Genomic DNA, 16,755 nt, shown 5'->3' with positions numbered 1-16,755 from the left:
CCACATCCTCCGTATTTGGTGGTCCCGAGCTCGAACCCCGGTCTAATCAAGAAGCATGTGCTACGCACTGCTGCTCCCTCCCACTTGGCAACAGGTGGGAGGGAGCCTATGATCACAATGACCGGCACTTACTACACATCGTATAGTGAACGGTACTTTACTATGGAGAGTCCATCGTAACATGATTTGATTGTACAGTGAACCAATTGTAAAGCGGGGGGGGGGGGATCGTATTTTTAACTATTTACATGAAACTTCGGAATAATTTGGGCCGCCGCTTAATCGGGTCAAAACGCACTAGCCCTGATGTCCCCAAATAACTGGAATCGACTGTATAAATATAATTTGTATTAATATTAAATTAAATTAAGTAAGTATAAATGGATGTGAAAGTTACACAAGGTGCCAGTAACTATAACGGTGAAAGAATGATAATATCCTAGAGGTTCATCATAACCTCTAGGATATTAACATTCTTTCACCTTTCACTAATCTACTATTCTTAGCATTAGCAGAGGCATTTGATGCAAGAAAGCAAGCTTATGCAGCATCAGCCAAAAAAAAAAAAAACCACTTCCACTTCACCCCTCTGTTCATTCGAAATACCTGTCCAGCTGAGCCTTAAACTTATTTAGGCTATCAACTTCCACGACAAGGGATAGAAGTGTGTTCCACCACCCGCTGGCTAAGGCAAATTTCCGCACGTCTATCCTATATCTGTCTTTCCTCAATTTGAATTTATGCCCTCTCAGGTGATTATTCTGAGCAAGAGGAAGAATCCCATCAGCACTGAGCATGCTTAAACCATTCAAGGCTTTATACACATCTATCAGATCACCTCGCTGGTGCCTAGTCTCCAGACACTGTAATTTGCAAAACTTAAGCCTTTCTTCGTAAGAGCACCCCTTTGTTCCATTCACTAATCTTGTTGCCCTTCTCTGTACTCGTTCCAGCAGCTCTACATCCTTCTTGAAATGAGGCCTCCAGACCTGTATACAGTACTCTAGGTGTGGCCTGACCATTGCCTTATACAAGGGAATAATCACCTCCTTATCCCTGCTAGAAAAATTCCTATATATCATTGACAATACACCATGAGCTACTCTTGCAGCCCATCTGCACTGCTCAGAAAACTTCATATCTACCTGCACAACCATCCCCAGGTCCCTTTCATTCTCTACCACTGTCAGTGTAGTACCATGTACCACAGAGTTGATACGTTGCTCTGGGGTTGCCGTTTCCCATCTGTAGTACTTTACATTTGTCAATGTTAAACTTCATTTGCTACCTCTCAGCCCATCTGCTCAACCTTTCCAGATCCTTTTGCAGCAGCATAGAGTGAGTAGTGTCCTTGACAACCCTGCCAACCTTCGTATCGTCTGCAAACTTGAACATTAAGCTTGATATACCATCATCAATATCATTTATAAATACAGAAAACAATAATGGACCCAACACTGAACCCTGAGGGACTCCACTAATAACATTAGTCCACGATGAGCAGTGTCCATTGATTACCACTCTGTCTTCTCCCCCTCACCCACTCCTTTATCCATAGCAACAATTTTGCCTCCAATGCCACACTGCTCCAATTTGTGCAGCAGTCTTCCATTTGTACCAGTATCAAAAGCCTTTCTAAGATCCAAGTATATAATATCAAAGTTATTCCCTGCATCATAGTATCCAATCAAATTGGTCAGGCAAGACTTTCCTTTAAGAAAACCATGCTGTGTCCGAGCTATAACTGAATTCTTGTCTAGATGATCCTGCAGTTCTTCTTTAACCAGTGCCTCCATTAATTTTCCTGGAACAGAAGTTAAACTCACAGGTCTATAATTACTAGTGTCAGCCTTTGACCCTCCTTTGTGAATTGGGATCACATTAGCATATCTCCAGTCAATGGGTACCTCCCCTGAGTCGAAGGAAGCTCTCATAATTATGGCTAAGGGTTTGCTTACTTCTTTTGCTGCCTCCTTTAATATAACTGGATAGATCCCATCCACCTCAGGTGCCTGTCTTGTGTTTATCTTCAACAATTTCTCCTCCACTTTACTCTGTTATTACAAGATTCTCTAGCTTACTGCCAGAGTTGAATACACCTTTGGCATTCCCCTCACTGAATAACTCCTCATGTGTGAATGTCGATGCAAAATATTCATTTAGTTTGTTAGCTACTTGAGCAGGATCATTAACAGTTGACCCATCAATATCAAGTGGACAATCTGATTCATCCCCTTCCTTCTAGAGTTTACATAAGTAAAGAACTCTTTGCTGTTTTTCTTTGCATCCCTTGCCAAAGATTTCTCGTAATCTGCCTTCGCCTGCCTAGCCTCCTTTGTAACTTGGTTACAGATCAACTAGTATCTATCATAGGCTTTGTGTTACGTGTTAATTTGTATATATCCCATGCATTTTTCTTCTCTGCCATATATCTCATCAGTTCATCTGACATCCATTTAGACCTAAAACTTGAACAATATTTCTTAGTTGGTATGTAAAGCCTAGTACCTTCCAAGATAAGTTCTTTGAATGCTTGCCATTTTGAATTTGCTGTTGGTAACATCATCAGTTGGTCCCACTGTATAGAATTTAAATATTGTCTCAGTCCATCGTAGTCGCCTTTACGAAAGCAATAACCCTTCCCTTTACCCCTAATGGTAGTTACCTCTTTGAGTAAATCCCACTTCAGCACACTGTGGTCACTGTCACCTAGTGGTTCATTTATCTGCAGATTCTTAATGCATGAAGAATCACTACTGATAATCAAATCAAGAGTATTACTCCCTCTAGTTGCCTCCCAAACATGCTGATGTAGAAAACAATCATCCAATAAATCCACAAAAGCCCTGCTAGTGTGTGAGTAACCAGTCCCCAAATTCCAGTCAATATCTGGGAAATTAAAATCCCCCATAAGACTCTCTGATGTACTGGCCCACTTTATTTCCCTGTACAGTTTCTTATTATACTCATCAGAGTCATTAGGTCTATAGCACACTCCTACTCTCTTTGATCTCCCAATGCTTATGTCACACCAAACTGACTCGACACTGCGCTGTCCAGCGGTGTCGACTGGCTTCACTTCCTTGGATTTTATGTGTTTCTTAACTAATAGGATAACCTCTCCTCTTCCTATCCTGTCTATTCTTTCTGTAGACGTTGTACTCCCCAAATTCCAGTTCTGCATTCCTTATATCTGTGTGACACCATGTCTCTGATATCCAAAACACCTCAAATTCATTTACTAAACTCCTAGCATTCTTTTTCTACTTTCCTTGTCTTTATAGTTACTGGCACCTTGTGTAACTTTCACATCCATTTAAACTTACTTAATTTAATTTAATATTAATAAAAATTACATATACTCTTGCATCCTTTAATGCTGCTTTGCGATTTTAGATGCATCTGTCATACCTAATTTATTAATCTTGCTTTCACCGAAACCATGTCATCTACTGTTTACCTCTTTTCTATGTGACTCTTTAAACTTTTCTTTTAAAGCGTTACAATGAAAACCCATTTGTGTGTGTGTGTGTGTGTGTGTGTGTGTGTGTATGTATGTATGTGTGTGTGTGTGTGTGTGTGTGTGTGTGTGTGTGTGTGTGTGTGTGTGTGTGTGTGTGTGTGTGTATGTATGTGTGTGTATGTATGTGTGTGTGTGTGTGTGTGTGTGTGTATATATATGAACACTGAGTTTTCTGAAAGGAAAATTCAATGTTTTATGTTTAAAACAACTCAACTTTATTCTTATTTTTATAATGAATAATAACTTTATCATCAATTTGCTATACATAGAATGAATAATTTGACCAGTTCTGGAGGGTCCATTTCGTAGACACCTTTAACTGGTTTACGACCCCCCCAGGGGTTCTCATACCCCAGCTTGGGAAGCGCTGCTCTACTGTACAACAGTCAAACCAGTAGGAGTACAAATACAGTAACAACAATGTCAATCATACAAACTGTACAAAGCAACTACAGTAACTGAACATGCAACATGTTGGAATTCAAGAACAAATTGCATGGTTATTAGTTATGGTTAAAAAAATGATAAAGAAACCAAAGTGCTAATTACAATAAGTGATTTTTTTTCTCTATGTATTAGTATACATAGAAAAAAACAATAAGCACCATATACTGTATACAATTATAAAATGGAGAGTTGCCACAAGGTTGTTCTAGTACCAGTAGATGAAAACTGATGGCATGAGATATGGGTAGTAAGTTTCTAATGGTGATAGGTTCCATGGAGTAAGTCTGCTTTGAAGTTTTGTAAAAATGAACACTTTGCACATAACTGCTTTTAAATACTATATTTCTTCGATTCTAAGATGCACTTTTCTCCCCCTATAAACGTCTCTAAAAACGAGGTGCATCTTAGAATCGATGGCATCTTACAATCGCAGTTTATTTTTGAATTTTCCCGGACTTTGCACAGCACCACGCGTTTTGTTTTTACGTGGAAACCCCGCCTCCAAGTTATCGCATTCTCCAATTTCATTGGAGAATAAAGTGGCAAGGGTGATTTCACGTGCTTTGGAAATGTGAAGCCACCGTTATTTCATTACAGTGGAGCTCACTCAGCGAAAACTAGGAAGTTTTGTTTGTATCTTTGAAAGTACGTAAGAAGTGGAGTTACTGTATTTCGTTAATTTTGATCCCTTATTGCACATTAAAATGTCAAAAAGATTGCACTACAAAGCCGCATTGAAACAAAAAGTTATTGTGTATGCAAAAGAACACGGAAATAGAGCTGCGGATCGACATTTTGACATTAGTGAAGTAAATTTTCGTTGTTGGAGAAATGATCGCAATTCCACATTTTCGTTCAAAGCAACAACCAAGTGCTTTACAGGGCCTAAGAAAGGAAGATTTCCACAAGTCAATGAAGCTGCGATGCGTTTTGTAATGGAGACATGCGCAAAAGGATTACCCATCACTCGACAAGCCATGCAATTGAAAACAGGAGAAATTGCCAAACCCCTCGGAATAGAGAAAATAATTTTTAAAGGCAGTCCCGGCTGGTGTGACAGACTCATGCGTCGTAGTGGATTATCGTTAAGGTGCCGAACATCTATATGTCAAAAAATTCCTTCAGACTTTCAACGGAAGCTGATTAACTTTCAGTGACAGGTGATGAAATTAAGGAAAAAAAGAAACTATGAGTTTAGTCAAATTGGAAATGCTGATGAAACCCCAGTCTTCTTCGACATGCCTCGAAATTACACAGTCAACGCTAAAGAAGTTAAGATTATAAGCATGGGCTACGAAAAACAGCGTATCACTGTGATGCTATGCATCACCACTGATGGTCAAAAGTTGCCACCATATTTAATTTTAAATAGAAAAACCATACCGAAGAATGAAATTTTTCCCAAAGATGTTATTGTGCATGCACAAAGAAATGGACGGATGGATGTCGGCAGAGCTTATGGAAGACTGGCTAAATGTTGTGTGGAATAGACATCCTGGAAGTCTTCGTAACCCACCTAGCATGCTAGTACTTGATGCATTTCGTGGACATTTGTCCGAACATGTCAAAAATAAAATAGTGCAAAAACGTGGTGACTTGGTTGTGATTCCTGGTGGCATGACTAGCCAACTGCAGCCACTTGACGTTTCAGTCAATAAACCATTTAAGGATTACTTAAGAATGGAATACGAATCCTGGCTGTTGACCGACAACATTCTGCTGACGCTTTCCGGAAAAATTAAGAAAACGTCGGCATCAAAATTGGCAGAATGGGTATCAACAGCTTGGAAGCTGATCCCAGAAAGAATAGTAAAGCACTCAATTAAAAAATGTTGTTATATCATCAATGCTCTTGACGGCTCAGAAGGTAATATATTATGGAATAATGAAGATAACGACGGCTCAGAAGAATCTGACCCTGAATGTGAAGTAGACTCTGATATTGATTCAGATATCGACAGCTCAGAAGAAAGTGATGAATTAACCCCAGGGGCTCGCATTTGGTGAGTATGGGCTTAGCACACCCAGGGTCCTGAGCTGGATATCATCATTCTTCTCTTTCTTGGTGATTCTCTTCTACTTTTGACTCGCACTCCCACTCTCTCTCTCTCTCTCTCTGGGTAACTCGGGAATTTTTTTCTTTTTTTTTTTTTGGCTGGTGCAGCATAAGTCTCAGGCTTCCTTGCACCCTATAGCTAATAATAATAATAACAACAACATACCTACTGATAAATACCGATACTATTGTTGTTAGTAAATTGAATTCTGTTATAATAAAAATATTTGTTAGATTTATTTTAGTGTTTTATTTTATTTTTTTTCTTAGAATCAAAGCCTTTTTTCTGAAATTAAGGTGAGTCTTACAATCGATGCCATCTTAGAATCAAAGAAATACAGTATTAATTTGTTCTTATTTTGTCTTTACCGTCCAAGAGTAGAGTGAAATTTCTTTCAAAAATTAAATCAGACTTTCAAAGAAATCGTGAGGACAGGGAAATACAGCCCAAATTGAACAATTTGAAGGTCAGACCCCTTTCTTCCAATTTTCAAGGTTATTTTATCACTGCCATCTATTATATATAAAGCATATACATGACATATGAACTTACTCTACAATTACTTAGAAACACAGATAAGATATGGCTGCATTTACTTGAATATCTTTAGATAGTCTGTACACAAATGGCAAAATTATTTGAGACAACTTTCAAAATGTATGTATATATGTTTGTACTGCAGCGATCACACATGAAAAGGTGCTGTTTCAGTACTATCTATAACTTATAAATCCCTCTGATCATGTAGTCATCCCGGAGTATAAATAGAAAATTTATTTATTTAAATGCACATACACTGTGCTGCCACTTTATTAGGTACACCTACCTAGTAGCATGTTGAGCCTCCTTTAGCCTTCAAAACAGCCTGAATTCGTCTAGGCATGGATTGAGCAAGATGCTGAAAAATGGAAAGGAATGTGAACATGAGTGTGTCACACAGTTCCTTGAGATTCGACGAAGGTGTAGGCTTGCAGCGAACAGCCCTTTCCAGCTCATCACAAAGATGTTCAATAGGATTGAGATATAGGTACTGAGTGGGCCACTGCAGCAAAAAAAAGTCATTGTCATGTTCTTGGAACCATTCCATCGTGATTCGGGCTTTGTGCACCAGCGCATTACCTGCTGGAAGTAACCATCTTACTGAGGATAAACTGTCAACACAAATGGATGAACTCTATCAACAATGATGTGGCATTCAGACGTGAATCTATGGGTAACAAATGGAACCAAAGTGTGCCAAGAAAACATTCCCCACACCATAACACTGCCCCCACCACCTTGCACAGTAGTCGTCAGACTTGATGGTTCCATGGATTCATGTTGTTTCCGCCAAATTCTGAGCCTTCCATCAACACGATGCACCAGGAACTTCAACTCATCAGACCAAGCAACTGTTTTTCAATCTCGATAGTACAGTGCTGGTGTGCCCATAGAGGGCATGCTCTCTTGTTCTTCATTGATAACAAAGGTACGTGATGTGGCCGTCGGCTGTTGTAGCCCATTCGCAACAAAGTGCAACTAGTGGTCCGTTGCTATATTTTGTTCTGCGCACCAAGGTTGTATTCTGACATGATGTGTGACATTGTGGCCCGTCTGTTTGCTTGCACAATTCTAGCCATCCTCCTCTGACTTCTCTCATCAACAAGCAAAACAAGCGATTTTCTTCCACAGGAGTGTGTTGAGAGGATGTTTTCTGTTCGTTGCACCAATCTCGATACACCCTTGAAACTGTGGTGCGTGAAAAGTTGGAGAACTGCTGTTTCAGAGATGCTTTGTCCAGCACGTCTTGCACCTACTACCATGCCACATTCGAGTCCATTAGATCACTCCTTTTCCCCAATCTTGCTATGGTTTGTACGCTTAACTGATACTAGAAAGGTTGTTCTGCTATATTTATATCCACAACTGTGGTAATGTGACTTGCAACTTTGTGGGACAAACCATTTGTGTGCACAGCAGAGGTGTATCTAATAAAGTGGCAGTACAGTGTATGTGAATATTCTAAAGAGCCCAAACATAAAATAAATATACACACATCTGTAGGTGCAAAAGGGTTTTAAAATAATGGTAGTATTTTCTGCCTTTAGTGTTGTAATCTAAGTAATTAAAAAATACACATTTACATATAAAATTTCAAAAGCTTATAATGTTGTCACGTGTCAATATTTTGGATTTTGAGAAATCGCCACTGAATAAAGTTAAAATGATCTCAAATATGGGATTTGGGTGGCAAGGTATATAGTTTCAAGTGACTGCTAGCAGGTTAAACACCTGGCCTATTTTTATTTAATCAGCAAGACTTTCAGTAGCGCTATCTCTTATTAGCTGATAATTTTATCATATACACTAAGTGGACAGAAATCACGGGATACCTACCTAGTAACGGGTAGGCCACTTTTCACCCAGATAAGAGCAGCCACATGGCGAGGCATCAAGTCCACTAATTCACGAAAGTGTTTCACAGGTATTTCCATCCATGCTTGCCGCACCGCTGTCCATAATTCTGTCGCATTCCTGGGTGGAGGATCCAAAGCCCAAATGGACCTTTCCACAGCATTCCAAAGATGCTCCACAGGGTTCACGTCCAGTGAACGGGGAGGCCATTCCACGGTGGTGAAATTTGCGGAACGCGCTTCGAACCATGTTCTATTCACCATGGCTCTGTGGGGAGGCACATTGTCCTGCTGGAAGAGTCCATTGCCCTGTGGGTGCACGATGACTGTGAAGGGACGCAGATGGTCTGCAAGGATGGACACGAAACCTTGACGGTTCAGAGATGCGTCTAGACATACCAAATGGGATAACAGCTAGACCTGCCTGAACAGTTCCTTGTTGTTAAAATGGTGGGTACATAGCTTCGTGCGGTTTCCACCAGATATGCACCCTCTCTTCTGCTCAAAATAACTGGAAACGGGACTCATCACATCTGTCTCCAATCATCCAAGGTCCAGTGCAAATGTTCTTTCACCCAGTTGAGGTGTAGAGTCCTGTGTCGTGGTGTTAGCAATAGAACTCTGGTGGATCGGCAGCTCCCATAACCTACTGCAGCTAATGATCGCCCAATGGACTTGGTGGAAATGTTTCTGACACCACCTTTGTTGAAGTGGGCGGTGATTTGTGCCACTGTCGCTCTCCGGTTGGCTGGAACAATGCAAGACAGACATGGATGGCCACGTTCATCCACCACCTTTCTCTGCCCACAGCACTGTCCACGATGAGATGTTATTCCGGAAGTGGCGTATTCCTGATACACTCTTGATGCTGTTGAATGCGGATAGTGCAATTTCTGTACCACCTCCACAATAGAGTGACCCATGCATTAAGCACCCACTATCATCCCTCTATCAAAGTCGGTTAATTCACGTTTATCCATACTGACATCTAATTACAGTCTACGTGAATGCAATGTACCAATATACATGCCAAGAAGTGGGTTCGTCCACTAGCAAGAGGAGTGACAGCATCGTGTTGCCCAGGAACCTGGTATCCCTTGAATTTTGTCCTTTCAGCATATATCAAGCGCTACTTTAAGCTATCTGCCTAAAGCTACAAACCAAATTTCTCTGCTTTCCAATCTTTTTTGATGTTCATATGCTAAAAATAACTCAACACCCTCGGAGAGACAGATGTGTGGTATATACTAAGCACAACCTTAACCTTACTTAACAACCAATCAGCAACCAATATATACTAAGCATAAACTTAATCATGATGCATGTGAAGAAATAAATATTGTAACCTTTTAATGTACTTAATCAAAAATTGTATTTTATTCAGTCAATCAATAATTGCAGCGAAGGAAATGCTGGAATGGTGCCAAACCTTTTGGGATGCTTCAACATGCACATGACCTAAAGCATAATGAAATATGCTTTATGCTTACCAGATGAGGATGATTTCCCTCCTCATTACAAAAGCTCCAAATAGAGTTTCCAAGATAAGTTAAAGTTGACTCATCCAAAAAGGCAAGCTGTCCACATTTCAGGTGAGTCAGCAAAGTTGACTCACCTGAAATGTCAAAAAAAGTCAAAACTTAAAATTAAAGTTCTTAGGTAAATGGCCTTTACTCTCTGAGCAGTGTATTTCTACATTTATCTTTTAATGAAATGCAATTAGTTTAAACATTAACGGCTATTATCCAGGTTTAATATATTAATTATGCATACCTGTAAAACATTAGATTCTTCTTCTTCTCCTGTTATTACTGCAACTTCATCAAATTTCCTTTTCACCTGCCTCCTAGACTGATATTCTTCAGCAGATTCTGATAAGCTTTTAGAAAATTTCACTAAGGGGGGGAAAAAGTTTAAAGCACATTCCACCAGTTTAGTTCCATGCAGCTAAGCAGTTAGCAATGCCATAGCATATACATAAGCAACACTTTATACCTAAAATTATTTTTGTATGTATATAAATTAAGATTAAATTTACATTTAAAATTATAATTTGCAGTTATAAATACAGCAGACTCTCGATTTACAGTGACACTTTACGATTCCATATAATAAAAAAAAAAAAAAAAAAAAAGATCAACCAGAAATCATAAAATTTAAGTAATAAATAGAATAGGTATAAACAGATGTTTTGCAAGTCATAAGTAAATAAACGACTAGAAGCAGTGTTAAGTCGTCACTGGGAGATTAGTGTACCTACTTATCTTGCAACCCCCACTGTTTCACACCCACTGCTAAAAAAAAAAAAAAAAAAAACCATGTTTAGTTTGTTTTAGTGCATCACGTCGATTGTTGTGTTCCGTAGCACCGCAAAAGGACAAATTTTGTTTCTTTATGTATGTCAGGGATGTCGGAATTTTTTTTTATAGTAACTATTTTTTTTTTTTTTTTTTTTTTTTGTTTATAAATCACGAAAATGATAGGCAAACACAAGAGTTGTGCTTTCAATTAAACAAAAACTGGAAATTATTCAAAAGTTTGAAAACTGTGCATCTGTTAAATCTCTAAGGAACCATTCTAATGTTGGTAACCAAACCATACACGACATCGTAAAAAATAAAGGGAAGCATCGTATTGGACACGCGGGTAATGCGTGGTTTTTCGTTTTTTATCCATAGCCATATTTTTTACATAGGTTGCTGAACATTTTTCGGTACAATAAGTCCCCGACTTATGTGGTTTCGGACTTACATTACGTTATTTATATTTTTTTATATGACTGAAGATTTCAGTGAAGGGGACACGCATTTCACTATAATAATGTAAAAAACCCACAGAATTCCAGATATCGGCATTATTGCAAATGCAATAAGATCGAGTTTACTGCCCATTTATAATTAATTACACTAACAGAAAAGCCCAATAAACCAGAAAGTGCAAATTGTTTTTGTTTTATGGCAGTGACCTCCAGAAATGTGCTTTAGTAAAATGTGAGCTCGCGTGGAGTGATAATGGAGAGTTCTCACCTTAACCCTGTAAATTTCTTTACATAAAATTTTCATTTTGACCGTTATCACAGTGCCGGACTAAGGGAATAAGTGACAGTGACAGTGGTACTAGTAAATCTATCGAGAAAAGGAAAGCGATAGAGTTGGATCAGAAAATTAAAATAATAAAGATGTATGAAAATGGCCAAACATTAATAACATGTATCATGCAGAATTCAGATTTGTCAGTGGCAACGATAAACACAATAAAGGAGAAAGACAATACGAGAAGCAGTCGGCACCAATGAAGGTCAACTATAATAATAACCAAGGCTGCGAAATACATATCAGTTTTCACAGTTCAATAATGCGTTTTTTCTTCCTTTTATGTTTTCTTTTCTTATGTGCCACTCCGGCTACTTCACCGCTGTTCCCAGATAAAGTTTTTAATTGAATTAATTAAAAATATATAACTATTTTACTTCATTCTTCTGAGGATATTATGTGGTTTTTGTAATTTTGGCAGATTGGGGATATAGTAGCAATATTTTATTAGTCATTCCCGAGTTACGCGAAACTCGACTTACGTAAGAAGTACTGGAACATATCTCTTACATATGTCAGGGACTTGCTGTATTTTTGGATTATCCGGGAATATTTTTTTACCATCTATCCCGGAAATCAAGAGTCTACTGTACTCTTAAAATAAATATTTTGTGCACACACAAATTACATATATACATACCTTGTTCCTCTTCGCTATGTTCTTTTTCACTTTCGTGTGATGCTGCTTCTTGAAATGTTAGATTACCTGAGCCAAGAACTGGTGGCACATGTGTAGAAGCCTCTTCATAATTCTGGGGTATATAGTTCTGCCAATGTAACAGTAAAAATTTGTTAATTGTTCAAAAATAAACAATTAACCATCAAAGTAATATAAAGTTTTTAACAGTAAATTTTAATAATTTAAAATCTATAAAATTAAATTTCTTGCTATGACAAAGAATTCTGACAATATCTGAGAGCAAAATTGTGAGACGTTACAAGATCCAGTTCTTCAGATATGACCGAGTCTTCCAATTTATTGTCTATTATATTATTGCTCAACTCTACGTTAGCAGTTTTAAACCCTTGAAATGATTTAACTTTTTTTTTTTTTTTTTTAATGTAGTATAGAGTAAATATACAGTAGAAGAATCTACCAACAATCTGAATCAAGAAAGCCTTTGTCCCATCAAAATTAATGATATGCTAGCTGTTGGCTAGATACTGGTATAAAGATCTTAGTTTCATAGCATGTAAAAAACATAACATGTTAAAAATTATTTCTTTGATAAAGTTATAAGCTTTCTGATTTTTAATTACCACTGCTAATGTTCCTGAATCCAAAAATTCAGACACAAGGTCTTGGGAATCCAAATGGATTGCTTGTGGTTCAGTGTTTATATAAATATAAATAACAGATGAATACAGAAAACACTATTCTTAAAATACATTTAATTTTTTTAAAAACTTATACAGAGAAGCAGAAGCATCTTATCATAAAATATAATGTACAAGGTGTGGCAATACATTCTCAAACTGGTGCAATAAAAAGAACACAAAAGTAAAAGAGCTAATTAATTTGCACTTTTCTCAGATTTAATTTTCATTCCATTTTAATTTTTCTAGTTCATCAAGCCACACAGATCAAGAGGACTCTGAAACTGAATAATAATTCTTACTCTCACACAGACTGACCTTAATCTATAATGGTATGGTAGCAATTTTGGTTTATTAGAGACTTCAATTAGATATTCCACAGAAGTTTTTGTCTGAGTCAACATCTTTACAACAGCTTAAAGGAAGCGAAAATCTATTTTTTGGTTTCCTGCTAATGTCTTGATGGAAATTTTTGTGTAATTCATGTGGTTCTCACATAAATTATCTCAGGTCATGCAGATTTTCTTTAAGAATCCTCTGGTGCTCCTTTACAAAGAATGCATGTATGCAATTCAACAAATACAAGGTATGTTCAAAAAGTTTGGGGATTGACTATCTTGAAACTGTGGCACTGTAGCAAACAACCATTTACCATCAAAGCAATATGGCAAGTTGCCAATTGTCATAGTATGTTCAGTGACTCATCTAACAGTAATGCAACAGTCACCTGTTTATCTGCAGTCAGTGTATTAGTGTGCATTGAATATAAAGTGTTTAGTTGCATTTTGAAATGAGTAATTAGTAGCAGAAGTTCCTGAAAATTTCTGCACTAAACAAAAATTTGCAATAAGAATACATGTAATAATGATAAGATACACTCCTGACTTAAAAATTTTTCTCTATCATCATAAAAAGTGTCATGCTAAAGATTTATCTGTAGTTTAGCTACTGAGGTACTATTTTGTGATAACTGTATATGCAGAGAACCTTACAGAAATCAGAAAATTGAATTAAAACTAAAAATATAAATATAAAATTAAAAAATAAATTTAACTGCAAAAAAAAAAGAAAAAAAAAGAATTTACTGCATGGATTTATTGGGAGTGTGTTGTAAGTGGTTTCATAACTTTTGTTGGATGTATGCATTACATCAATATATTCTGCTGGAGGCATATTTGCACTTGGTGCCAATAATGAACTTATTCTAAAAAATATATGTCCAACACACTTTGTACAGTACTAGTTCTACTTCTCCCTATAAATTTCCCTATACATTCGATCAAATGACAAAAATTCCAGCAAATGTGTCAAAACTCCAGTTTACTATGGAATCCATCTCTTCAATAATCGACCATGCCAAATCAATTAAAATGAAAACCTGTCCTAGTTCCTGTTAAAATTTGATGAGTGATCTGTCCTTCAGTCCAGCAAAAATTCCAGCAAATGTGTCAAAACTCCAGTTTACTATGGAATCCATCTCTTCAATAATTGACCATGCCAAATCAATTAAAATGAAAACCTGTCCTAGTTCCTGTTAAAATTTGATGAGTGATCTGTCCTTCAGTCTTTTTTCCCCCTTATTTTCCAAAGTTGCTTGCATCCTCTCTATCATGTATCTTTGTTTGATAGAGTTTTACTATGCAAATATAAAAAAGTCCATTATTATAGCTGTTTGATTGTTCATCAAAGCCTTGGAAATCACATGCTCCTTCCAGACATATTTTCCACCACATTAGATTCAATGTCAAATGTTTGATTTCACTCCAAGATTAACCAATATTATTAATGGCATGCATGATGGCACAATTTTGCCAGAATCCTTGAACTATCGACTTGCCAAGACTCTTCCATGAATAATTTGGGCTAACATTTTCTTTAAATAGTTTGATTTAAATGTGTAATTTCAGGCTTTCCAGGTTAGCATTAGAACTAGCAGAGGCATATGATGCAAAAAAAAGCAAGCTTATACAGCAACAGTTAAAAAAAAAAAAAAAAAAAAACACTTCCCATTTCACCCACTCAATCACTGCAAATTGTTTGTCTATTCGTGTCTTGAATTTATTTAAGCTGCTAACTTCTACAATGACAGAGGGAAGTTTGTTTCAGCAATCAACCACCCGCTGGCTAAAGGCAAATTTCCATACATCTATTCTATAACTGTCTTTCCTCAATTTGAATTTATGTCCCATCAGGCGATTAATCTGGGCAAGAGGAAAAATCCCATCAGCATTGAGCTTGCACAAACCATTCAAGGATTATACACCTCAATCAGATCACCTCCTAGTCTCCAGACACTGCAATCTGCATGACTTAAGCCTTTCTTTGTAAGAGCAACCTTTTGTTCCATTCACCAATCTCGTTGCCCTTCTGTGTCCTCGTTCCAGCAGCTCTACATCCTTCCTAAAATGAGGCCTCCAGACCTGTATACAGTACTCAAGGTGTGGCCTGACCATTGCCTTGTATAAGGCAATGGTCAGGCCAAACCTTGAGTTCCTTATCTTCCTATTAGAAAAACTGTTGTATATCTTTGACAAGACACCATTAGCTACTCTTGCAGACTGTCTGCACTGCTCAGAAAACTTCATATCTGACTGGAAAATTACCCCCAGATCTTTTTCATTCTCTACCACCCTGAGTGTAGTACCGCACAGTTGATATATTACTCTGAGGTTACTGCTAACCTTATGCAGTACTAGGTTTGATCAAGGATGTTGTAAATTTTGGGAAAAATTCAACTCTAATATTATCAGTCTTGTTAAGTTGATTGGATATCCAAGGGCATTGTCACAAAGCTATAATGCTTTGTGTGTGATATTATTTTTGAAATATTTCTCATCAAACAGTGACTCGATCACTACACAACAGGAAGAGGTTTTTACATCCTTTAAGAGCCTTTGGATTCTCTGTGATATATTAGCATGGGCTTCTACTTAAAATCTCCTTTAGTATTTGCTACTAAAAGAATGGTTATTCTATCTTTTGCTGCCCTTAAACCCAGGCATGGACTTATTTCCTCACAGGAAATAAGTTTTTCTGTACATTCCTTTTCAAAAAAAAAAAAAAGGCTTCATCTACAAAGATACAGCATGGTAAATATCCTCCTCCTCTCTCTCTTATAAAGTTTCACAGTATGTTTCTGCTGCTTCAAAATCATCATTAGCTCCCTCACCAGTTAATTTCAGGCTGTGTAGAACAGCTTCCCTCCCCACAACTTTTAATGCTTATATCACCTAGGGTTTACCTTAAAACTTTCAGTAGATGTAGGTTCACTTTTTAAACTATCCTACATCAAAAGTTGTAGGGAGGAAAATAAATACACAAAAATTATTCTCCATGACAAATAAACATTTTGCTACAACTAACCGAAAATGTGCACATTTTAAAATGTCCATGATAAGAATATGAGAAAAGATACGGACTATAATTTGATAAATTAACTAAAGGATAGATAATAAGTATAACTTACCAAAACTCTTTCTCGAAGGTTCTGACCAAACACAAAACTGGCAGAATCGCTTGACCTAAAAAAATTACATTAAAAATATTTTCCATATAATACCAAGCTAGGTATATATTTAACTGCAAGTAATTAAGATGTTTAAGATAGCTTTTATGTTTGGAGTCAGACAGATATACAAGATGATGATGGAGAGTCAGATGAAAACAATTTGATGTTTCCCTACCAACCAGAGATATTTCTTAGAGTAATCTCCATAACTGCTCAGGCACCTATCCCACTAAATTTTTTTGAACCCTGGGTAGCTTTGATACATTTGCTCTATATCATCATCTGAATTGATTTCCTGCTAGATAAGTTTTCAGTATCCCAAAAACAGGGAAGCCCAGGCTACACAAAGAATGGTAATGTAGTTCACAGTGGAATCACTGAAGTTGCACCACTGGTGGTCGAACATTGTCCCATAACA

The 16,755-nt window shown here is 37.3% G+C and overlaps 1 protein-coding gene across 5 annotated transcripts in view; it reads right to left on the bottom strand.

The window, feature by feature from the left end:
* Nucleotides 1–16,755, bottom strand: part of RanBP3 (ran-binding protein 3) — a 186,773-nt gene that overhangs the window by 22,809 nt on the left and 147,209 nt on the right. For all 5 annotated transcript variants that reach the window (XM_090388680.1, XM_090388679.1, XM_090388682.1 and 2 more), the window contains 3 exons: nt 16,296–16,350; nt 12,153–12,279; nt 10,194–10,315 (listed from right to left, as the gene is read on the bottom strand). In XM_090388680.1, the coding sequence (XP_090244806.1) occupies nt 10,194–10,315; nt 12,153–12,279; nt 16,296–16,350 (304 nt within the window). The remainder of the gene's footprint in view (nt 1–10,193; nt 10,316–12,152; nt 12,280–16,295; nt 16,351–16,755) is intronic.

This window comes from Mastigoproctus giganteus, chromosome 14 (genome assembly GCF_048544385.1).
Source record: "Mastigoproctus giganteus isolate SK-2022 chromosome 14, ASM4854438v1, whole genome shotgun sequence".
In the NCBI taxonomy this organism is placed as follows: domain Eukaryota; kingdom Metazoa; phylum Arthropoda; class Arachnida; order Uropygi; family Thelyphonidae; genus Mastigoproctus; species Mastigoproctus giganteus.
This window is presented reverse-complemented; position numbering and strand designations above follow the sequence as displayed.